This window comes from Pholis gunnellus (genome assembly GCF_910591455.1).
Source record: "Pholis gunnellus genome assembly, chromosome: 14".
In the NCBI taxonomy this organism is placed as follows: Eukaryota; Metazoa; Chordata; class Actinopteri; order Perciformes; family Pholidae; genus Pholis; species Pholis gunnellus.
The window spans coordinates 6,154,817-6,181,161 of record NC_136541.1 but is presented as its reverse complement, the minus strand read 5'-3'; the positions used below and the strand labels follow the sequence as shown (position 1 = coordinate 6,181,161).

The 26,345-nt window shown below is 38.8% G+C and overlaps 1 protein-coding gene across 1 annotated transcript; it reads left to right on the top strand.

Moving 5' to 3' along the window:
* Positions 1-418: 418 nt before the first annotated feature.
* LOC306706392 (corticotropin-releasing factor receptor 2) lies at positions 419-25,922 on the top strand (the record flags this gene model as incomplete). The annotated part of the gene is made up of 12 exons (XM_079173461.1): positions 419-545; positions 665-784; positions 16,804-16,889; positions 17,478-17,584; positions 18,266-18,383; positions 18,528-18,681; positions 22,091-22,151; positions 22,228-22,300; positions 22,800-22,885; positions 23,718-23,853; positions 24,389-24,430; positions 25,782-25,922. Exons 1-12 carry the CDS (start codon positions 425-427, stop codon positions 25,920-25,922), a joined length of 1,245 nt encoding a protein of 414 aa, XP_079029587.1. The 5' UTR covers positions 419-424.
* Between the last annotated feature and the right edge of the window lie 423 nt (positions 25,923-26,345).

Here is a 26,345-nt window from a genome sequence, read left to right as displayed (position 1 = left end):
CATGAGCTGATAAATTACCTTTCCAAATCGTTAGTACATATTCAGGCTTCAGGCATCCGCATGTCTGTCATGTTAGTATTCTATAGGCGGTCTCTCTCGCACTGTTCCATTACTCTCTCCCCACAAAAAAACAACTCACAGGAGAGCTGAGCGGGGGCGTGGGATAGGTCAGAGTGACAAAGCCCCGTGATCTGTCAGTCCGGTGTGGCAACTGTCGTTCACCTGGTTGCTGCAGCACGTGGATGGATGAGCAATTGCGCGACTCTGATTGGCCAGGAACGCGCGCTCAGCGGGAGCACCGGACTCCCTACTTGTCATTACTGTTGCTCCGATTCACAAGCCCGTGAACACCGCTGGGCTCAGTGCGTCTCTGCTCGGACTTAATCGGATTCATTTTACAACATTTAAAGCGGCGGCTCGCACTATGGATGCTACCATTTATCAGATCATATTTGGGGAGCTCGGGGACCTAAATTGTAGTTTGATAAATGCGCTCCAAGACACTTTTTTGGAAAACGCCTCACTGTCATTTCTAAGCTCTGACGGTAAGATGGAGTTCCTTTAAAAAAAAAAAAATCTTGTTCAATATTGAGTGATGCTGCGTCGCGGAGAACGGAAACTATAAGCGTCCGGTTTTCTTATACTGTATTTTCCCCTCCCTAAGGTTTATATTGCAATGCCACAACCGATGAGATTGGAACCTGCTGGCCGCAGAGCAGCACCGGCAGGATTGTAGAGAGACCCTGCCCCGAGTACATCAACGGGGTGAAGTACAACACAACCAGTAAGATATTTAGCTGTCATGGCAAAAGTTATTTTCTGTATTTATTTGGATGAAATTATTTTGCATCAAATATATATATATATATATATATATTTTATTCTTTTTCTTTATTTTTTATTTTTTAATGCGCACAATGAAGCCAAATATGCTGGCTGTAAAAGTTAGAGTAAAACATAATTTTTTTGGTGAAAATGGAAGGTCAAGTATAAGCAAACACTCATCAAACAAATCACAATGTGTCATATTGCACTGCAGAGGACGTCTGGTGTTAACTCGGTCTGTTGTATCCCCTCTGTGCTCTGAAGTAGAGCAGTGGTGACAGTGAATCTCAATGATCATTATGCTTGTGTCACTGGAACAGCTGCAACTGAATGAACATGTGTGCTGTTCAGGCAAATCACATCATTAGAATGTGATTAGAATTCTTGTTTCTTCACTTTGGTTATCATCAGATACACTCTCTCTCTCTCTCTATATATATATATCGATCTATATATCGATCTATATATATATATAATCCATCACAAGCAGTTTGGGCCACCAAATCTGCTACTGACTTAAGTTTACAAGGTCTCTGACGATCACATATGTTTTGCTGAATCACAGACATTTCAGATGGCTGAATTTATGGCGTTGTAACCACACCTGTCATCACAGATCCAATCAATTGGTTGTGAATAGCCTGATGGGGGGGATCTGACTGTATTCAAATAGATGTGTGGTTTGGAGCTAGTTTGGAATCAGTTGAGTAAAGTCTTGACACCAAATTGCAGCCAAAGTTATTGTTGCTATCTGTAGTTCAACAATAATTTGAAATTGCTGGCTTCTTTTTTCTCAACAATAAGCTGAATGGATAGTTTCTATCTGCTGGCATGGAAGACTGAGCAATTCCAAACCCCTTCTGTCTCATCCAACAGTTTTATCAAGTACTGCAGCGTTTCACAACTCTCCACCACACTAGCAGTGTCACGTTATGTAACTGGTGTATTAATCATAAGACTGATGAAGTTGTTGACACATTCAGAGAAGTAAATTGCAGGTTTTAATTTCAGAAAACAACATCAGAAAATATCTTGTGAGCGCAGGGGTTCAGGGTGACAGTAAAAGAGTGGGATGCTGGATTTTTCATTTAACACAGCTGTTATCTTTGTAATAGACTCAGGTGGAGCAGTGTCCTAACCCCCCACCACCACCACCACACACACACACACACACACACAAACACCCTGCTGTACTGCATTGATGCCTCTTCTGCTCTGCTGGTGCTCAGTATTTGTTTGGCATGCCTGATGGTTTGATGGATGCAGTGTGAAAAGCACAGTCATTTACCATGACAACGTGTGCCAACGCCTTCTCTGACATCCACCTTCATTAGTTGACAGCTTCATGGGTCGTACTCTTTCTGATAGGCTGATTAGATATTATGGTGGGTTTGCAGTGACTGAATGTTTTTGTAAAATTGATCTTCCAATCAAACAACAGGCCTCTGAAATGCACTGGAGTTTAATGTCATTTTTTTTGTCGGGGGTGATGAGTTGATTGCACTACTCTTGTTTCCTCCTGCTGTTTTAACAAGTTTGACGAATCAAATAGGAAAGAATGAGTACAGGAATCAAAGACAAATTAACTTTTCAGGAAAATGAAGTCACATTGTTGAACAGATGGCATCTTTGAGGCAAAGTGACGCTGGTGACAGATGTTTTTTCCCCCCCTTGTGTAGACCCGATAAGTGAGGTAATTAGGAAAAAAAGTGTTGACTTAATTCTACAGCAGATTGGACTGTGAACAAATCCTTTTATTTTGCTTGTCTATTAGAGAGGGCTTGTTAACCTTTTGCAACTCACTGTTTACCCGCACACAGTCCTGCCTGCCATTATGAATCAAAATTGTATGTATTCAGGCTCATATTTCCTCACCACATACTTTGGAGATTTTACCTTTTACAGGGTTGTCTCCCACATAACTTCTTCTTTTAAAACATGTATCCCTTTTGTGTCACTGCAGCCGAGGAAATGCTAGCCAGCTAACAAAAGAAGTTTGTCTCTACCTGATGACGTAATGATATGCAAACATAACTATGGAAATTATGCAGCACGTATGAATATAAAAAACACTGCCTTTGTAAATTACCCCAAAAATATATATTTTAAATTGAATTGAAGTATTTGGCAGTACCGCTGTGGCCCCCGAGACAGCGCTCTGAGGAGCACCAGTGGGCCCATTGGTGGAGAATAGCTGCATTAGAGCTCTTAGTGTAACTGCACTTAACACTATGAAAAAGGTTTCAGGCAGAGAACAAAGAAAGAAATAATATGATTGGGTTTTTATAGTTTGGCCACTTTGCAGTCATAACTGAAATGATCTTACAGCTCGTTTCACATACTGACTGCAGTGTCCTGGGACTTTCAGTTGTCCAACTGTAGCGGATGATAATAGACTTCTGCATCATAGAATTTTGTATCGGAGCCAATGAGGCAGACTTGATCGGTTTAGCTGCCTGTGATCGATTTTCATATATGAAAAGCAAGAATTTTAAGAGGCTGATGAGAATTTGCTGCATGGACCTCCTTAACAAGCTTTTGATCACGTGAGAGAGCATTAGAGTCTCTGTCGATCATGGCCGTGATGCACACGAGCATGGAGTATTTGGAGGGAGGGTAATGAGATTCTAGTGTGACGTGTTCAAACATTGCATACTTTGCCTTAGAATGCACTTATTGCATGTATCAAAAACAGGGTTAGTTGTGTGAAGTCTATGGCACGTACAGTATAGTTGTTGAGGTAGGTTTAGAGAGGAGATGGAGTTTATGTTCGACTTTATTCAGTCATTGCACCGTGTGATCCTGTTGATCTTTTTATCATGTTTCTAAACGCTTTGTGAAGCTATAGGCTGCCAGTAGATCTCCACATAGACACCACAGAAACAAAACCTACTAGTGCTAATGTATTCCCCAGTCTTATTCCCTTGAATTTCAGTTAAATAATGAAGTTTTTTTGGGGGAAAAGCACGATGAACAAAAATGAAGCAGATTTGAATTATTGTCCTCAAAGAGATAATTGTCCATGTTCAAGCATAGCTATTGTGTTAACTTCGCTGTATTAGGGTGAATGTATGAGTGGAACACTAGTGAAGCTTTTACCAAACTCTTTATTGCATAATTCTCATGCATCATACACCCGAGACAATGGAGGAGAGGTGTCCTCATGCTGCTGGGTCACATTGGCATCAGCCATTTTCAGCCACGGATGAATTCAAATTCGAAATCACAAAATAGGTCAGACTAAGAATAGGAGTACGCTCCAAACATCACACGGGGCAAGCGTTAATTCAAACGGTGCAATTACACACAGAGTCTGAAATAAGAGAAAAGCACGCTGTTTTGCAACCTAAAGCCCAACTGGATGCATGTTTTCGCTCACCTTGGCCTCATACAGTATCTGACCTTTGGGACCAACAATAGATTCTCTTTTATTTGCCTCCTTGGAATGTCTCAGAGGTAAACATGTAATGCTACAGGCCTGCATTTCTGAAAGGCATGACCCATGGTGGGCTACTGTTCTATTTCAAGACTATTCCCTGTGCTTTGTACAGTTGTTGAACAGTGGAGGATACAAATTCTGTCTTCGGTTTAACCTTGTAGATTCACTGGACTTTAAAGTGAAAGGGCTGAGTAAGTTATATGTCAACAAAATTGTAACTTTACAGAAATCTGACGTTTCACAGGCTTAACGTGCCTGTTCAGGTGAGGAGCTGCACATTCTTTTCCATTTCTTTGAGCATTTATAAATATTAATATTTGTGCGGAGTGGCTTAAGAGGTTTATGCATTTTTAAACCTTTCTGTGTCCCTATTTTTCTGTATGCATTTATTTAGGTCTCTGGTCTACATGAAATTTATATCACCACAGTTGAGGCAGGGATTTCTTAGAGCTGGTTTCAGGTCATTCTTTGTCACTGCATTCTTTGTCACCATGTGATGTGTTTTCTGTCACGCATCAGGCAAAACAAAATTCATTTTTGATGAACGATATCGACACCAGTTTTTTAAAATTCAAGCCATATCTCGGTGACCTGTGTTTTCTCTGTTCAGCCTCTAAGAGTGTAACCGTAATTATGAATCACGCTTCTTCTAAACTCACCTCCTCCCTGTGTGTCTCTGTTCATTGTCACTGATCCCGTCAGCACACAGTGTACCTTTTAGTCAATACAGCTCAAAGTCAAAATTGCTTCTTCTACCATGGAATTTTATTGATTCTCTTATCTGGAGTAATATAGTATATCATGCTGCATGTTGGGGATACAACTTGATGGTTTATTTGAAATTAGATGCGAGTCTGTGCAACAATACCTCATCTTTCAGAGGCAAACATGAAACTAAAGTAAAGTGGTGAATAAACAGAGACCTGTCTCTTCATTAAAACATGAAAATGGCATGCTTTCTCAAAGTTTGCAGTGCGTCTCTGTTGTTTTTTTTCATGTCAAAACATTGTACTGTAGTTGCAATCATGAGATGCTTTTTTGCAAGAATAAATCTCTTATTCAAATTGTTCAAGAACCACTTGTTAGACGCTGCAGGACAACCCTGTCGGCACAAACAGGTTCACTTTTCAAAGCGACTGAAGATGTAATGTATATTGTTGGGAGGCGTGGTTGTGTAACTGATTTAAAACGTTAAGAATATTTACCCAAGTAGTGTGAAAGAAATCAGTTACTCTTGTGTACCATCAGCATAAGCTAATGACTCACCAATGTTTACCGCTCAAGTTTGATGACAGTTGAAATATGTCCCCATAGTTCCTTTGTGGAGAAATAAGATACATCCCATGTTTGTAACCTTTTGAAGCCATACACACACTTAACACTTAATTTATCGGTTTAAAATTTCCAAACCACAGCACATCTTATGTTAGACACTTCCCATGTTCAGCTCCTCATGCAGAGAATCACTCATTTCGTCCCGGTGATTGCACCATAATCCTCTTTCAAGCACCTCTCCTGCAGTGAATGTACCCCCTGATCCACTTGTCCTCAGTCAGATAAGAGAGCAGTCGGGTTAGCATGTGTGTGTGTAGCAAACATTTCACCAGCCATTGCACACTAAGTGCCCAAGGGGGGGTAATCAGCAGATTTCCCCCCCACTGGCTACACACACCACTGGTTCAGCCTTCACACATACACGACAGCAGACCTAAACACATTACTGTTTATGTTTTCATGACAAACCATTGTGACCCGCTCAATAGGTCTTATCTATAAATTGTGAGAAGATGGTAAATAAACGTTCCTGACCATTTTTACTGCTATTTTCTATCATGAATAGAAATCGCCTGCGGCTCACCAGTGGGTCTCGACCCAGTCTTTGGGAATGACTGCACCATAGTACTAGACTTGGACGAGACATTTTTTTAGGCCACTATACAATACTCACATCCACAGTTACTAATGTTGAGAATGGACCTCTTAGGCTTAAATTTGAGGTATTGAGAAAGAGATGTGAGTCAAGCCTCAGTCGTAATGTTTATTGTCACACTTTGATTTTTTTTCCTTGCGCAAAATATTTATACAATGGATTGTTCATCATCAGTCATTGATTATTTAGTGGTATTTTACAAATAAATACTTACATGATGAAATTCCTTGTTTCATACATTAAGCTTTGACAGTCATTCTCATCTTATTTTGACAGCCTCTCCAAATGTCACTGAATAACCAACCCTGTGTTCTGTGTTTTGATTAGCCCTGTTTACATTCACATATTGTTATGTGCATTCTGAAGTATTGCATCAGAAAGATTCACATACAACTAATTTGTAATTACAAAGTTAATTTGTAGCAGTTGTTTCGATTGTTGTTGTTGATTTTGCAGTTGAAGTGAAAGTTCAATTTTCAAACTGCATCTCAATGTCTTCTCAGTTCTATTGTTGCCTTTTGGCAACTCAAAGTGCTCGTTAGAGAAATTTTATGTTCTTTGTTTACATTTTGAAAAGTAGACTTGTCTTGAAGCATGAGACAAACAAAAGCATGATCTTCCTTACTTAACTGTTTTATTTGCATAAACATGCTTCACTGCAACCTCCTCCTCATGAACTTTGTGCAGTATAAGGATGTCATAATTCCTGTATTGGAACAATATTTCCCCCAAAAAGTGTTGAATTACACATATTTGACAATAAAAAAGAGACTTTGCAAATCTTTATTGTGATACTAAAAGTCCACAGGACCGATACAATTGAAATGCTTGATTTTAATGATAAAACTCAGACAGAATTTTTGTTTATCGCAGTGACCTGCTATAAATAACTTGGATAAAGTGCTTATAAAATGTGACAGCATACGCTTTCTTTTTAGCTGTGTAATGCGGTGGCATAATGCTGTCATTATCCGAACACACTTAACTCCATGTTTGGCTTGTTAGTTTCCATCAGGGCCACAGACTTGAAGCACACATCTGTTTGCTCATTTTCTCCCACAAACTGACTTCAGTACAGCTGCAAGGTTTGACAGAAAACATACACAGGGCAAACGTTTGAATCTATGACCTACAATTGTAGTTATTACTAATGTGAGGGCGTGAAAAAAAACAGGAAAGCTTGAGAGGCACAGCTGTGATAAGAAGTTACCCAGCAACTCTTCCTCAGGCTGTGTTGGCCTGTCTGCTTCAATTGTTATCACCCAAGGCACAAGGCTCTGAAAGAGAGAGTCAGTGTTCCCTGCTAACAAGAGGAGATAGACTGACACTTACCCCCCCCCCCCCCCCCCCCCCCCCACCTACCCCCCCCCCCCCCCCCATTGCAGTTTGTGACGCTTATAAGACGTGCAGTGAAGCTACAGTACCAGTCACACTTTTATCCAAACCTTAAGTTGTTCAACCATCCTAAAGATCAAACTAGATGTTGAAATGATCAAATCAGAAGTTGAAGGGGCCTAAATTTATCAATCAATTAAACATTAATCTGCAACGGTTTTGACAATCAAATAATCAGCATTTTTTGAAATTCTTCTTTCTTTGTCTGTCTGTCTGTCCACCAATTGTATCCAGACCATGGACTGTATACAAGAAATGGACGTAGTCAACGTAATGTCAGCAGTTGGTTTTGTGGACTGCCAGTTTGAAGCCTTGAGGTCGATGCCATCTTGGTATTTTGTAACCAGTAGTGACACAATAGGGCGGAGCTAAGTAAAAACCAAAAGCTGAATACGTCATTTTTAGGCAACCAAAAGTCCTTCAAATTGTTTTAATGAAGCTAAAAATGCAATGTGAAAGGGTTGAAGCTGTAAGATTAAAACGCAGACAAATCCCAGAGTGGACCATGCCGGGATAGCGACCTTTCAAACTCAAGGTAGCCAAGTCGTAAAGCATTCCTCCATCTTACTCTAAATGGGACCATAATTTACAAAATGACCATCATGCTGTATTGAATAAGACTTGAAACTATCGATTGAGATCATAAACTCATCTTTCCAATGTTCACTGGGGTAACAAATTAAGTGAGAAGTAGGGTCATTTTCTTATAGACTTCTATACATTCGGACATCCTTTTACAACAGGTGGGGTGAAATATTGCAAGTTTAAAGGCAACAATTATAGGATGGATTGCCAATGCCATGCAATTTGATAATGAGATAAGGTAACGACCATGGTAAACATTCTTACCTAAAAAGTTGCATGTTAATATTGTCTTTGTGAGCATGATAGCTTGCTGACATTAGCATTTAGCTCAAAGCACTGTTACTAAAGTAGTCTACAGCCTCACAGTCTAGCATGGCTTTAGACTCTTGTTTTAAACAAATAAATCCAAAACTTCTCTGGATTCAGCTTGTCAAATGTGAATATATGCTGGTTTCCACAGTCTTGTGATTTTTGTTTTTATTAAAATAGCTGTATCTGATACCAGATTGGTCCATTGTCTTTACTATTTGAGTCAGTATCTGACGGTTATCAGTATCGGTGCATTTCTTCAGACAATAGAGTATATTTTTGTTTTTGTAACAATAAACTTGGGCATTGTTAACCCAGCAATAAAAAGCCCTACATCATTTCTAAATATGAAAAACAATTCTCACCTTGAACTGTGTGTGCATCATGTGTCTGACATGTTCTCCTGGGTTCATGAACTTCATTTTAAGCAATGACCTTCACAATCAGCATATTTGAGAAGTAAACAAAACCTTTACTTGGAGGAATAATAACAGTTGCATGCTGTACAGACACCCTCCCTCTCTGACTACATGTGTGCTGAAGTTCCGGCCGACTGACTCTGAAACCCAAACAAAACCCGCCCCCATCCTTTGAATTAAAATGAGAAAAGCTGCTTTCTTTTCACTTTCAACTCTCCTCTTTGAGGAAAATAATCACCCTATTAGACATCTGAGTAATACTGATCAAATTCTAAAAGAACATTTAATTTCAGGTTCATTATTGTTTTACCACAGAGGATATATTTAGATCCACCATGTCTCTAATCGCTTCACAGCCTCAGGGCAGACGCAAGTAATACAATACAATATGTCATGTATGTACATCACACTCCATCTCATTAGTTCATTCATGAAATTCAATGAACCATCAAGTGTAATGAGAGTGCCAATCATAGTTCTTGCCTCACTCCGCTCACAGGGGAAATAAATATGCAGGTCCATCGCTACGAATGAATTAAGAGACATGGAATATCGTCAAATTCCAAAGAAATTAAAACAGAGATTAAACAAACATCTCACAAAGGTGTTCAGTAACCTCTAAAACTCTAAAACTGGTTAAAATTTGGCCTCCCTAAACTGAACAAGCTATTCTTTCTAAAGTGGCTTAATTTCCACAAGTTTGCATCTGTATTTTGCGACAGAAAATCACCTCTGCAGCACAGTGGAGCAGCAGAGTCCATCTGAAAATATGAAATACAACAATCACAATAATCTGTGACAACCCAGAAGGATAAAAGAAGTGTTTGTTTTGCAGCTGTTTTATTGAACAAGAAGGTGTTTTGAAAGGACAAGAAGTCTACAAGCAATCCCAACTGGGCCAAGTTTGTAGAATACTTGTTAACCCCTTTAAAAAGGAAGTGAAAAATGCTGGAGTTAAGGCTGCAATCCCACTGAAAAGAGTTTTACAGTTGGGGTCGAATCAAGTGAAAAGGGACTATAATAAGACTAAGGGCACTTTCACAAGCCATATTCCATTTGGCCATTTTTCTATTTCGCAATTTGACAGTGCCCAAATTGAAGCTGAAAAAATACAAAATATAATTTGCTGCCACTTCTGTTTAGGCAACAAAACGACTTGGTTAGATTTAGGAAAAGATCATCGTTTGGGTTAAAATAAATACGGAAGTGCCATTACTGAAGTACACAAGTTATGTGACAAATAAACCAACATTGGCTTCTGGTTTCACATGGGGAACTAACAGCGGTCTCCAGGGTGAAAGGTCACACAGGACAAACCGGTCACCCCAACTATTGGTCCAAAGCAAGCAATTTATAGACATCACCATGACTCTGATAATATTATATAGTAAAGAAGTAAAAAGAACTGCATCTGTATGCAACTAAATGCTATCATCAGCATGCTAACATGCTAATAATGGCAATGTTAAATTGTGTTGTTTAATTGCCATAATGTCCACCATCTTAGCTTAGCTAAGTTTTATCCTCTGGGGAGAGTGAATCTATTCAAAATGTCAAAGCAATCCATTTAATAGTTGTTGAGATATTTCAGCCTGGACCAAAGTGGTAGACTGACACATACATCTGTGTCTCAGAATTGTACCAATCACAGTGGATATAGAGAGGGAATGCACATCTATATCCTTAACTTATAAGTATATGTACTAATGGATCGTCACAAGTAATTAGCCAACATATTTTGCTCAGCAGAACAACACGTCAGTACAACAATCAAGAGGTTCTGACATACAGAGTGCATTTGAGACTAATCTTTTACGTCACCATTGATGCATGTAATCCCTGGTTTGTAATGGATGTAATGCCAGTTATTAACATATTCTATGTCTGGGTGATTTTTATTTAGTATTCGACTCCATTGACAAAGATTGTTGGATGACATAATACTCCCATATCTGGGGAGTAGAAATTGTATTTCCCTTGGGTGGCAAATACAGATTTTTTGAGGGATTTTGGGTTATCTCAAAACTGTTTCCAAAATACGGATATTAACAACATGAAGCTGCTTTTGCAGGTGTCCTATTTACATAAAATCTGCCTTTAAAGACTCTCGAAACAGAAAGAGAATGATGATAAGAATGTGTTCGATTGAGCCGTTTTAACATGTTGCCAGCTGGCTTCTCTTAGTGACTGCACTGCCAGTTTTGTTTTTCTCCTTGATGAAAAATTCAAGACCGAGAGCTTGTAATTTCATATGAGGGTATTACATTGAAAGCTAATTGCCTTTGTTTTTTAGCCTTTTACAAACTTTCCAGATGGGAAACTGAAGAACTGAAGTTAGGGGCCATTGTATGCAAAAATGCAAAAAGAGTTTGTCAGATCTTTGTCAACAGCTGTCTCTTTGTTTTTCATAGACACTTCAAGCTAACTATTTACATCAGGATTGTTATACGACCTCCTTAAAAATGCATGGCCCAATGACCTGTTATTGCCTTTGACACTTTGAAAATGGTTTCTCATACATTTTATGAATTGTTTTCCTATCCCTCCTTGATGGACGTCGCTAGGGGAAATTTCAGCAAGGAAGAGACATTTTCAGCCAAAAGCAGTGAAGTGAACCTCCCCCGCTGACACAGCTAAACACAACAGAGACCTCAAGAGAAACTGCATGACACACATGCATTTTTTCAAGCCACTTAAAATTACCCAGTGTGGGGTTTAGGTTTCCTTTTGCTGATTTGCCGCTAATTTGTCAAGAGAGATATCCCTGATCTATGCAGCATGGAGGTTAGGAGAAGGAATAAGCAACTGTATGTCACTGTAAATGATGGTAGCAGCTGGTTGGGCAGTCAAGCAGCCAAATACATCTTCTGTTGACTGGCTCACTGGACGTTGTCCTGAGCTGAGTCTGTTGGTCCCTGCGGGTGCTCCAGGACCCAGTCACCCTGACAAATGTCTCTCTTTAAACCTGGCGCAGCATTTCTAGAGCCACATCTCCAACTGCCATGTTAATTGTCATCTGTAGGAGGCAGAGAATGACACAGAGGCTTACAGTCACTGAGAAAACAGTAAAGCAACGGTGGGATTTCTGCTCTAGCAGGTTCCTTGCACTATTCTACACCTTCTTTTTGGCTCCTTCTTCAAACTGTCTCCAACTAAAATAGTTCCCAAGATCTATTTTAATCTACAAGAATCATCTACAGTAGAAGAGGATGTCTAATTTTGTCGTCGGAAATATGTTAGTGATATTTCTGCACAAGCCACAGATGTGCATGACACAGAAAAAGCTCAAACGTCTTCTCTTCCTCCCCTTGGGCAGTTCCCTGAATAGAGTCTGTGTCAAACATTTCACAGAGGGAAAAGATGACAAAATAAAGATATTCAGCACAGTTTGTCAAATGTGTATTTGAGTTATAAGCCCTCTGAACACTCATTTCATGTGCAGTTTAATGCAACAGCTTGATTTTTCTGGAGAAATGCAAAGGACATAATTAATTCCACGAAAAATCCTTGAAAACAAACAGACTTTTAATTAGACAGGGTCGGCTATGAGTTAACAGGTTTTTCCCTTTAGCGTATCAATGAAGTGCTAATTACTGGTAGAAGACGGCAGTCAAATGCACCAGGAAACATTAAAGCTCAGAGCGAAGTTTAAATACTTTTTCATGCATGTGTGACTTGGCTTTCATTATCTGCTCAAGATAAACCTCCCAGAGATGTATTTTTGGCAATCCAGTCATTTTTGGACCGTGTACTGATAATGCTAGAGCCAGGCACTTTGTTTAGCTTCGAAAGGATTAGCACCTCTGTCAAAAATGTATAACAGAGTAAATGTGACAAGAGCAGGACAGTATTATTTTACTGGTTTAGCTGCCATGTTGTGTTTGATCAAACCTGGGTCAATCAAGGGCTTGGGAACAGTTTGCATTTTTATGTTGTGAATGAAGTTGGCATGATTGTGCTGACAGGTTTTAGGCACTTGAGACTAACACTTTATGATCTGAAACGCAGGTTGTCTGGGTCATAAAGATGTGCTATTTGGAGTCTAGAGAACAGTTTGATTTTTCCATTATACTGATCACAGGGAGCGCCTTTTTCCTGGTTTTATATGTGATTTACTTACGTATTAATCTGTCACAAGGGTCTTCTGTTATGGGTTTTGGGCAAACACATCACTTAGGGCATTCCTTTTCCAGCTTGACTATAAATACAAGAAATATGTGAGGAAGAAAATATATATTTATATATTTGCCCTTTGAAAAAGGACATTTACATTCTGAGACAAAAGGGTCATGGGAGGTCACTGACACACACAAAGGAAGCAAAAAACAACAGACTTGGAGATGAGATGTAAGCCCCAGAGTGAATCACTGACAATGTGAAACAAATCATGACCCAAAAACTAAATCACACAAATATAAAAAAATCTGTGCTTAAGTGGCGCCCCTCAAAAAAAACAAAACACACAGTGATAGAGATGAGCTAAGTTGTGAAATACTTTCCATTCCTGTCTTTCAGGAATGGAAAGTATTGAAGTTATTGAAAAAAGATTGATGGAAGACGATTACACAGAATGATCAGGGATCAGTTTCCCAATAATAAGAAGAATAAGAAAACAAATAAAGAAAGTTTTCGAACAGCATGAACTTTCTGAAATGCTTACACACATTTCCCAAAGCAGCTCTCAAGAGTGAATGCATCCGCTTGCCATTAGGAGCTCCTAGTATGGCTGTCTGGGGTGCTGAGAAGGAGACTGAACACACTTTAAAGCCGTGCTATATTAAGAATACGTCAATTAGAAAAGCATGAACACAAAAAAACTAAATCAAAACAGAGCTTAAAAAGATGCTCCAGGGAACTCCTATGAAAGACTTTTTAAGGTTGAATTGTTACTATTCCTTCATCATGTTATGTGTCAAAATACAAATGAGTGTTTGCAACCTCTTGGCTCCTTCATGTCCTCTCTTAAACACTCTGACGTCGGTGTAGATGACACAGCGGCTTTGCACCATTTCCTGCTGATTAAATGAAACATCAAATCGCAATGAGCTGCCAGATTCCAATGCTGTTAAGCTATGGCCTATACTCTGTCCCCAGCTCGCACAATTACATTTCAGGTGGCTTGAAGGAAAGCTGCTGTAACTGGCTCAGGTGTGTGGCTCACATGAGCAGTTTTCATCGTTTGACTTTGAGATATCGTAGCCTTTCATCTTCACTACGATTTGAAACTCATCCGAAAAGAAAGCTCCTGTTCTACCGACTATTTCACAAAACACAGCTGAAACAATTGGGTAATTTACAATAAGCTATGAGCAGCAGCTCGGTGTTATGAGGAGGCGTACGTCATGTCATCAGGAAACCGACCTGCCGGCTCAAAAGCAGCACAGATGACAAACTAAAGCACAGAACAATCAAATTTAAGACAAAGAAAGCAAAATGTGGAACTGTATTATTCGTGTAGCAATGTTTCAGCTGAGAGTACCAGCATAGCCGCAATGAAGAATGTTTCACAAATATACAACACAAAATATAAAAGTTTTCAATCCCCAATTGAAGAACCACTCCACATTAATTTAATTTTAAGAACATTTATCTTGAGAAACAAGCTTCCAACCGTCCAATCTTTGAGCAATCCTACTGTGTTTGTTTGCACGTATTTATTTGTGCATCCAAGAAAAGCAAGAGAGTTTGGCACGGTGGCTGGCGGAGGAGGCAATGTTGGCACAGAGCGAGTCAGTTGGAAATCGCACATTTCTTTTGTTTTTTTTTCTTCTTTCATTACACGATTGGAGCGTGGACAGTGTCGGGTCGTTCCAGCATTGTTAACACCTTCACATGGCAGCCCTGGAAACCCAAGGAAAAAAAAGAATTCAATGATTTTTATTTTAACTGTGTGAATATAAAATGTGAAGAGAATAGCTTCACCATGCGTAAATGCACAGATGGTTAGTCAGAAATGTGATTTCCCTGCACCAGTGCCATGAATCAGTCCTGCCTCAGCGGAACAGTTCACAGGGACACAACTGACAACCTCCTCCTCTTCCTCTATTTCTGCAACAGCTGCCTGTTTCACAAACACAGTGAGAAAACTTTATCTGGGAAGCACTTTGTGCTGCTAATGTAATATGAGGGTTATTTTGGGTGGCCAGTTGTGGCTGCATTCCTCAAGGCTCAAGGACCTCTGGTGGTCGCGGTGACTCACACTTTCTCAAAACACCTATTATTGCCTTATACTGCCGTTGACTGCCTGCTGACTTATCACTCACCAGTCTAAACCAGCCCCAGGTAAAACCACAGACTGTATGTCTATGGGGAAAACAGTTAAATATAAATGATAGAACATAATTAATAGGGTTTTGTTAATGATAATAACTAACTTTTATTGCCTTAGTTCATGTTCAAACCACGCATGAGAGAGTAGCAGTCCTCTCATGGTTGCCTACACTGCACAGCAACTCTATAAATGCCACATGACAAGTGATCAATGAACATGGTGGGGTAGTCAAACAAACAAGCACAGTGTGTTTAAGGATGCGTTACAAATGACTGTTCTACTGCGTTTCAGGATTCATACCTTCCACTCAAGCAGTCAACTACTTGAATGATTTATCCGACTCTGATTGATCGATGTGCTAAACGGCTCGAGCGGCTGAGAACTGTGATTTTCCTTCATGAGCGACACGAAGCATCGTCTAGTCACAGTCCAGAAAGTGCTGTTTTAGCTCCTCTTTTTCTAGCTGCCACAAGCAGTTTTCTGCTCTCCAAATACAAATGTCACATTACGCAACATTAGTTTGAATGCTAAGGATCGTATTCTGCTGCTGCCACGGCTCCAAGAGTCGCTGGAGGCACTTCTGAGGTGGAGGTTTTCCTCACTTGTTACCATCTACCATATTTTTTTTGTGGTTTACAAAGATCTTTGACATAAGATGAATGAATACAAACACAACAGTCTACGCTGTCTAAACTACTCATCCCAGAGGGCAAAAAAAAAAATATACAACTATCTGAACATTGAGATAAACACATTTATTCATTCATCCGTTCATCCGTTCAGGGTAATATCATCGTGGCCCGAGGATGATACTCACAGGAAATAGCATAATTGGAAGCAATTTAAGCACACATTTACGTTATAATGTTGAACAGTTTGATTATTTAGAAAAAAACTGATCACATGAAATTGATATGGGAGACCTTGACCTGTGCATTATTATCGATATTATTATTGTTTGTTTATTATTATTAGTAGTAGTAGTTAAAATATTAGTATTATTATTTCTAACAGTATAAATTACAGTTGTAGCTTCTGACCGCAGCATGCCCGTAATTGTTGCAAGTTGTCATTAACAATGAGAAACAACCCTACAGCTATGATGTATATCTTAGCATCAGAGTGGTTCACATTATCATTTGAAGTGGCTGATCGTAATAGAGCAGCAATAAAAGGTTATTTTCTTCTATTCTGTTTGCACCCGACTCCAGAAATATTTTTCTGTGTCAAAGAGATAAAAGGACCCGACGAACGCGTGGCGGGGAACTGCAAAATGAAAATCAGTTCAAAGTTGATTGTGGAATGCAGGGTTTTGAAATATATGCAAATAAACTGACAGTAAGAGGCTTTGCAGTTCCCCACCATGGATGAAATGTGAATTGCTGAATTGGTATTCTGTGTAGTAGTGCTCAACTTTGGACTGAGTTTACAGAAATTACACGGCTGTTTTTGCCTCCATACTTTGTACACTTGCACAATATCACTGACCTTGATGTTGAATACAGATGTGAGGTTTGAACAGACAAACTTAGAGATCAACCAGTATTGTATAACATTATCTATGTTAGCAACAATGCTACGGTACACTTTCATCGTTTTCTCAACCGTGCTCCTCACTCTTTTCTTGCAGGGAGTGCTTACAGGGAATGTATGGATAATGGCACCTGGGCGTTGAAGAGCAATTACTCCAATTGTGAACCTATTTTGGAGGAGAAGGTAAGTAAGGCGTCGCAGGAGCGATCCTGCTATGTCCTTCATTCTGTGAGCAATCGGATAAGCGTCGCAGAAAAATGCTCATCACAGCTTGTCATAATTACACTAATGGAACACGTGGAATACCAATCAGATCTAGCAAAAGTAATGTGGTGCTCTGACTGCTTAACACTTCCTGAAATGCATTTTTATTTTTCTATGTCGTGCGGCTAAACTACTTAACAAATACATAGGAGCAGTCTTGTCTGGGTCCCTATAAAAGCAACGCCTAAGGCCAAACTGGAACACTAATGTATTGCATGTAATGAGTTTTGGCCTTGTTACCTCACAGCATGTCTCCTTATTTCTGAAGCTTGCTCCATTTTCTCAGATCATTTGAAATCGTGACATCTGAAATGTGTCGATGACACACACATATATCTATGCTTTCTCTGACTTTAGTTAAACTTCAAAACAACATGCATAGATATGAATATATAAATATATATATATATATATACTGTATGTACTTGTGTTCTACTCATGTATTTTTGTATTCCTAACCTCTTCTCTTTGTTTTATTATCAAGTAACTCATGTGTTGTCCTTACAGAGAAAATATCCAATGCATTACAAAATTGCGCTGATCATCAACTACCTAGGTCATTGTATCTCTGTGGGAGCTCTAGTCGTGGCCTTCATTCTCTTCTTGTGCTTAAGGCAAGTACAGAAATAGTCCCTATCTAAATGTGTCCTGTATGCATGAGACCTCGTAGAGGACAATCGGGGAAATTCACATAATATCCTTGGACTGCACATCATTAACTCACTTATGTAAAAACGACTAGATGCGGCTTAGCTGGAGCTCTCAGCCTCAGATAGACACACTGGGCATTTTATAACAAACATGAAGCGGGAACAGTGTCAGCTTTGTTGTGCACTATGGTCTGATCAATGTGAGCTTCTCAAGTATTGATTTCTTTAGATGAAAGACCGAAATAGTCAATAGCTTGTTCTAAGACTAATGTCTTTAGATTTCATGGAACAATCTTCAATCTGGCTCGTCCATAAATCTGCTTAGAAATCACAGGACAAAAAAGACCAGAAATTGCCTGAAAATCTCCAGATTTTTTTATTTTCTTCAGTGTCAAAGTAATCCAGTGATTGCAGTCTGTGCGTCCATGGGTATAGTACAAGCAGGAAGTAAAGGAATTGATTGGATACATGAAATGATGTAGAAAATAAATGAATAAAAGGTTTTACATACGTTTTGCATGTAATGTTGGGAGCCTCTATCTGTGACATGATTGGCCAATAACTTACGGAGAGTATTATTAAATAAGAATCTAAATAAGAATAACCTGATAATAACCCATGTTTTCTATTTGGCTTGGGGTAAAGGAGCATACGATGTCTTCGAAACATCATCCACTGGAACTTGATTACCACGTTCATACTGAGGAACGTTATGTGGTTTTTGCTTCAGCTGATCGACCACAATATCCATGAGAGCAATGAGGTAAACGCTTTGTTTCACTGGGTGGCGCACACATATACAACACATTCTTTATAAAGAAGACATGTTAAGATAAGCTATACACAATGTGATATTTCTATTGCAATTTACAAGTAACTCTGTGTCTGGTGTTGTTGTTCTTTTCAGCCTTGGTGTCGATTTATTACAACAATATACAACTACTTTGTGGTGACAAACTTCTTCTGGATGTTTGTTGAAGGATGTTACCTTCACACAGCCATCGTGATGACTTATTCAACCGATAAGCTCAGGAAGTGGGTCTTCCTTTTCATCGGCTGGTGTGAGTATGTCCATGTTGACGGTGCATTAACACTTCACTCAGGCCTGGAAGATACAGTTTGGGAGACTTACAATATCTTTTATTTTAAATCAATGTAGATGATGATGTTTAAAAAAAATGTATTTCTGGTTTAACATGATTTTCTAGATTTCAAAATAGTTTTACGAATGGATTTGAATTCAAATTGCAATCTAGAATCTGAATCTGTTCTCAGCCAAAGAACATTTTAGTCGATTAATCAATTAGTTGATTTAAAACAGATCTGTACAACTGACTTTGTCCACAAAGAATTAAACACCACTTTAAATCCTGTGCTCATAAGATTCTTGGAAATAACTTATTCAGCATGAAAAAAAGCATAAAAAATTACAAATCAACCAAAGAAATCTTAATTGACTAAGAATAAAACGGCCGACTACGTGACTTAGAAGGAGAAGCCCTATTACAAAACCCAATTCATGTCCAGCTTATCTTGATCCTCTCTGGCCTCATACACATTGATTTGGTAGATTGACATGTATTTGGTGTTCAGTGATTCCAAATCAAGATAACGAATTGTGTTTCAAACTTCGTTCTTGACTTTGGAAACAGTCGTGGTTTAGTTGCTGTTTTAGAGCTTTCAATCGTTGCACATAATCCTCTCCAACAGATGGTGTATGCTCATGATTGAATTTCCATGACTGATTTATTTATTGTTAATGTTTTGGATTAACTCAGTATTTTTTGATGCTTGCATCAATTTAAATATTGTAAATATCTGCCCAAAATGATCTCGGTCAGAATTTGACACGTTGTACAAGTGCCGATTTAAATTGAAACCAGGTTGTGGAACAGCTGACCCACAGTGTTCTGTGATATTTCTCCCCCGTCCAAAGTGAACTTTTGCTTCACTGAAAGCAGTTCAAGTCTGGTCAGCGAGAGAAGCAGAGTGAGACCTTTTAGTGCTCCCAGACTCAAGATGGTACTTTAATTTCAAGAGAACAGAGCTCCAGTGAAGTGTGGACAATGTAATTGTTTGTGCTTGACTTCCAGTGATAGAATGAGTTTGGAACATGCACTGTAGCAGATGCCCAGTATTACCACATTAATTATCGATGCTCACCTTGACTTAAACTACTGTACAGCATTAGCAAGGCATGGTGTCGAAATATTCCATCTTGAGGCAGAAAAAACATGGAATGTTTGTGTGCTTCCCTGAGCCAGTCTGACATTTCCTCTCTGTCTGTCTGTTATGTAATGGACATTGTGTGTTCTTGCAGAAAGGAAACTAAACGCACACTTTAATGCATCGAGTTCATGCTAAACTGACTCAGAGATTTATGGACACAGGAATGAAAAATAAAAAGATGACCAGCAGATGACATATGATTAGTAATGACACATGGATGACATGATTGGGAAGCTCATATTGGCTTTAAAATAGAAATAACCAAAGGCATATATCCATCATATCAATGTAGTTTAATTAATGTGATTAGAATGTCAAGTAACTGACAGCTTTTCCTTGGGATTAGTCACAGTGATCTGTGCAGCTTCGTCTTACTCCTGCAACTTTATACTAAATATGATCTTTGGGTTTTAATCCAATAAATATGTGAAGCCACGTACCCAGTAGGGTGTATTTTCAGTGAACACAATATCTTGAAAAAGAATATTTCCTTTTTTTGTAATCAATACCCGTCATTAGTGATATCTCTCATGTGTGAAAAGTCTAAAGAAATTCACATGTCGGTGCAGCCAAAGAAACATGGCTTAATGAAGGTTAGAGGCAGATAAAGGAATAATGTAGCTATAATTAACTTAATATGTAATACAATGAATTAAAATTAATTTAAGAGTCATACTAAATCAGAAACGGGTGGCCGTAGTGTATGGACTATACAGTTTATACTATAAATACAATCTGTCCAAATTATATTCTTCTCTCTTTCTTACAACTGCTGTGTTGTGGAAACCAAGAGCCAGTGACGATATTATATTTCTCATTGTGTCTCTGATATAACTCTTGAGAGATTGTTAATAAGAGTTTATTGAGGAAATGATGGAAGTGGGGCAGATTAAATCTATCCTCCACCAGAGGCCTGATGCGGGATCGAAATAGATTTAGAGCTTTTCAGCTCAATTAAAGTTTCATTCAGTTTTCTGTCACCATCTGATTTGTGCACTCGCTAATGATATTTATTGAGAAGGTAAATTAGGTTGTCGGCATACTGGCAGGGTGAAAGTCAAGAACGAATTGCTTGTTGGAGCAGACTTTGCTTGAACTGAAGTCATGAGTGCTTTGGTGTAGCAGTGCGATATTCCAGAGGGCTTTACTTCTTCTTCTTTTTTTTTTTTTACTTTCATCTTAAGAAAAAGGGGCTAATGCTGAGGCAGAGTAGCTCCCTGCTCCTCTCTCTTTTTTGTACTTATGAATACTGTATATAATTTGTATATCTGTTTGTTTATGCAACGCTGTGGGGATGGCGGTGGGAACACCGATAACATTTGGTCACACAAAAAAGAAAGCTTTAAAAGGCCGACCACGTCAACATGAAAAGATTAGACTGCAGTTGATGCAAAGTGAGCTAGTGTGGAAAAGGGGAGAAATGGAAAAATAAATCTAAATTGCAAAAAAAGAAAAATATCCTTTTATCCCTAAAAGTGGTGTCTGTTTTGAAAGGAAGATGACAGCACCCGCAGTTCAAATGGTTGAATTTTATTACAGATGATTCAAGCACACTGGGTCTTTGATCAAATAAAATCCCCACAGCCAAATATGTGGCCATCCTCTCCTCAAATCATGTGAGACCCGTGACCGGCAGTTCATTCTTGGGTGTGCGTTCCCCAAACAGCTCCAGTTAATGTGACAGATCAGTGTTGACATGTGGTCATGTACTTTCTGCAGTTTCTTTTCTGAGAGGATTTGAAAATGGTTTTCATACATATGTCATCTCATTATCTCATTATAGGCATTTCACTAAATGTATTATTAACATTGACACAGTTTCTGAGAATACTCACCTTCTTCAGAACATCTGTTTTTCAGATACATATATCCATCATTTCTCTACTGGACATTAGTAATCATGTGACTATGAAGCCACTTTAGGTTTAAAATGTTGTTACTTCAGGAGAAAAAAGTGAGAACATGTTTCATTTTTTTTGGGGGGGGGGGGGGGTGGAGCCTGACCTCCATTTTGATCAAGTTGCTCAAAGTAATAAGGTTCTGTTGGTAAAATAAATATATATAATCCGTGGTTTTCACCTTCATTATTCTAACTCCCTCTGCCGTTTGAAGTTAGGTTACCAAATGTGGATTGCTACATTAATTCATCACTTTCTTTTCCAATCAAATTTTGTTCCCTTTATACTTAAATGTTTTTTGTCATTTTCGATTTACATTAACTTTTTTATATCTTCACTCCAGGTATTCCATGCCCTATAATAATAGCTTGGGCCATAGGAAAGTTATATTATGAAAATGAACAGTAAGTATCCAAACAATTACTTTTTTCCACACTAATATTTTTCCGGTATTGATTATTTCTTTTCCGCTGTCAACAGATGTTGGTTTGGTAAAGAACCTGGAAAATATATGGACTACATTTACCAGGGACCAGTTATTCTTGTGCTTCTGGTGAGTGGTAACACAGAAACTGAACATCCACTGCTGTTATTTTCCACATTATTTGTTGGAACCATTCATTCACAATTTACACTAAGATCTGTCCCTTACGCCTGCTTGAACTGATGGAAAAATATGATCTTAAATGAAAATGCTTTTATAGTGAAAGCCATTTCCATCGCGCTTCTAGCTTTCTGGAAAGGTGGAATTAATGTTGCTGATGGGTTCAGGCATTTCCACGCATAAAACTTCTAAAAATAGGGAATTGTATTCATGGGAAAGTATCCGCTAATGGTTTGGTACTAGCTGTTACCGGCATGTAGCAGTGCGGCGCCGGCGACCAGTTCTTGTTGAGGAGGGGGCTTTGACTTGTGTCTGCCCTCTATTCCTCCTCCTCCGTATATTTGATGAGCGGAGTATGTTGGCTGCAGAAAATTGCTCTTGGTATATTGCAAAGTAAGCCATTAGCACTGGGGTCAAAACGAATTATTTTGTGTGTTTTTTCTTCTAGATAAACTTTGTTTTCCTCTTCAACATTGTAAGAATTCTCATGACCAAACTAAGAGCTTCAACCACGTCTGAAACAATACAGTACAGGTGAGTTAATGATTGCAGAAATGTAGAAATGACACTTTCTCCTTCTGTTTTTGGCATCACAGCAACTGATTTAGAGAGCAAATTAATATTAACCTTTATAATTACTGTCACCGTTTAAATTCTGACTTAATTTCAAACAAATCCTCTCAAGAGAGAAGATATTTGTGGATCAAAGGTTCCAATGTTCATGACAACAAAGTGAAATCACTGCCAGAGCTGATCAATTATCTTCCTAATGGCTTCTGCTTCTAAAGTCTGCAGAAACAAATTGACTTGAGTCAGCACAATGTCATTATTTATTCTGCAGTATTTTGTGCAAGAGTCTATTTCATTTGGCCCCAGCAGTCATCTTTGGAGGTGGCAAACCTCTGTGCATGAGTTTGCTTTCTCACCTCTGATTACTTTTTCAAGTGTATTTTTCTCCCTGGGGGATTATTTTGAGTGAGTTTGTGGAGTCACAGCTCAGACAACTTCAATTTAGGCTTTACAGGCTGCAGTTGGATTCACAATCACTTGGTGGGACAGATATGATGACGTGAGCCATGCAGATTTAAATGAGTGGAGGAATAAATTGTTGATATAGGAAATAGGATGGCTCTTTCAAAATGCTGTCGTTTTCACCAGAATTACAAGAACATTATAAACAGTGCGGTAAATATGACAAGGGAAACAATGGGATTTTCTGTGATGTGTAAATCTCTTGCTTTGCACAGCTGGTCATGATTATGGAGCTGCAGAACCTCAAAATCCAAATGAATTTGGATGAAATCCAAGTTCTTATTTGAGACATTTCACAAATAAAGCTGCTGATTTTCCATCCCTGTCTTTACAGGAAAGCAGTGAAAGCAACACTGGTCTTGTTGCCTCTGCTGGGCATCACTTACATACTCTTCTTTGTGAATCCGGGGGAGGACGACATCTCACAAATCGTTTTCATCTATTTCAACTCCTTTTTGCAGTCTTTTCAGGTGAGACTAAGGATACTGATGTTGTGTGACATAGGTCAGCGCTCGAGAACCCACGCACACAGTGCACACAGTGCACACAGTGCACAAAGTGAACAGTGCGAGTCATACAGATTTCTCAATGTGTTTTACAGCAGTGCTGTGTCACTTCTTTTGCCTCTAATTGAGCCTTCTTGTGGGAAGATGATTTGAAGTAGCATCCTGGCTTTGCCTGCACACAATGTGGCCCCCCTGCCTCCTGTTCAGTGCTCTCCGATGACAGGATTAACAGGGCCATGTGGGCATGATTACTGCTCTGTGGACATTTTTTTTTTAAAATCTTTCCATCTTCTGTGCTTAACTTTGAGACAGAGTGGGTGGAAAATGGGTTTTTATACAGAGCTTCTTAATAGTCAATAATTATATTTGGCATGACTCAATTCGCTCTCGAAATTGAACACCTCATTTTTCTTTTTCTTCCCATGAATGCACCATCTGAATTCTCTGATGAAGCTGCATTTACCTCTTTTAAAAGTAATCTTGTCTTTGTACTCTACAGGGGTTCTTTGTGTCAGTGTTTTACTGCTTCCTAAATGGAGAGGTGAGTCACTGGAGTTTTGCAAAAGACTCAGTATTTATGAATTTAATTAAGTTGTCAGTGTGTTTCTTGATATATGATCGTAATAGAGCCCTACATGGATTTCCTTGATTTGTTTAGTCGTGTTTTTTTTACTAACTACCCTCCAGTTATATTTATTTTTGCTAAGTTCAAGCAAGGGGCACGGTCAGGTTGTTTTCATAAGCGAAAACAATACTGAGAAGATCTCTCAGCATTGAAATTGTAGCATGTTGATTAGATATGCAAATAAATCCTTTGTCATCTTCATCTAATTACGATGAAAGCTAATTGCTGGACTTCCAGCAGTTTGAAGTCATTAATGCCATTACAAGAATTACACATTTGTCAGTAATTGTGAAGCATGATTAAAATCAGTGGTGGAGATGTGGCTAATTTAATGAGGAAGTGTGAACAATGTGAGTCACACGTTTTGGTTTTTCATTTAATACAAGTTCAAAATTGTCTGTGGCAACAGCAATGGTGTGGCATTAAGGGATAGCTTTGAGATCCGGACATTTAGATTGTGGTGCTCAGTGCATACATGAGTTCTCTTGTTTGCAGTAAATTGTCTTCTTGTCCTGCACTGATTTGAAAAGGGAGACAAGAGAGGAAGATGATTTTGTTCGGGGGAGAGCATGCCTATTTTCTCCTCATATACATTTTGAATCAACAATATTTACTATTTTTAGTGCAGACACATTAACTTTCCTTTTAATCCATTTAACATGATTATTTCCATTAACCTAAACTACATTTCTGTAAGCATTTCAACCTACATATTGCTCTTTAATAATCAAATAGTTTATATCATGTATTCTGTCTGAATTCTCTGTAGGATGCAACGCTAACAGAATAGTTTGACATTGAAACAAATACAACGTGTTTGTTCAGTATGAAGCTCGAGACAGAAGACAGTTTGGTTAGCTTAGCATAAAGACTGGAAACAGGGGAAACAGTTAGCCTAGCTCTGTCACAATTTGTTTTTACACTTTGGTTTTTGTGTGGATTAAACAAAGGAGATATAACATGTTTATTAGTGAGATTTAGAGGTGCTGTAGTTTTTTTTTTACCTTTGGAAAGAACAAAACAAGCTCTATCCAGTGTTTATGCTAAGCTAACCCAACTGTTACCTGGCTGTAGATTCATATTTAATAAAAACATAAGTGGGATATTTATCTTCGCATTTAGCAAATATAGGCATTTCCCAAAACTCCAAATTATCCCTTTGACAAAAAAGACATCCCAGTTTTGAGTTATAACATTCACTCTTCTTTGCATATACAAATCATCCATAATAATGACAATAATATCATATTCATCCCCAACATTTCAGGTACGTTCTGCAGTAAGGAAAAGGTGGCACCGCTGGCAGGACAACCACGCCCTTCGAGTGAGAGTGGCACGAGCCATGTCCATCCCCACGTCTCCAACCAGGATCAGCTTCCACAGCATCAAACAGACCACAGCTATGTGACCAGCAAATGATCTACACGACAACATCAAGGGAACAGACTAAAGCTTTTTCTCCAGTGCAAACAAGGAAGTGATGTACGGAGCAGACTGATTCCTCTTAACAAGGCCGCAATGTCTTCAGTGTTCACTGACGAGCCAGGCAGTTTCTCTTGTCTGGTGGTAAATATTTATTGCGTCCCAACGTATACTTTGACAACACATGAAGTAAAATGGACTCTCAAGATTCTTGGAAGAGTTATCTCCCGTAACATATTATACATGAGGTACTGGGTTTGTATTTAAAAAAAGATAAAAATGGCGTCGCCAACTATCACATCACAACAAGTTTTATCTTACAGCGTTCTTATCGCCGTCGTCTTACTGCTTAGTGGTTGTTAGTGCAGTGAGATAATCCTCCAGGATTTGCAGCAGGAAACTTCAACAG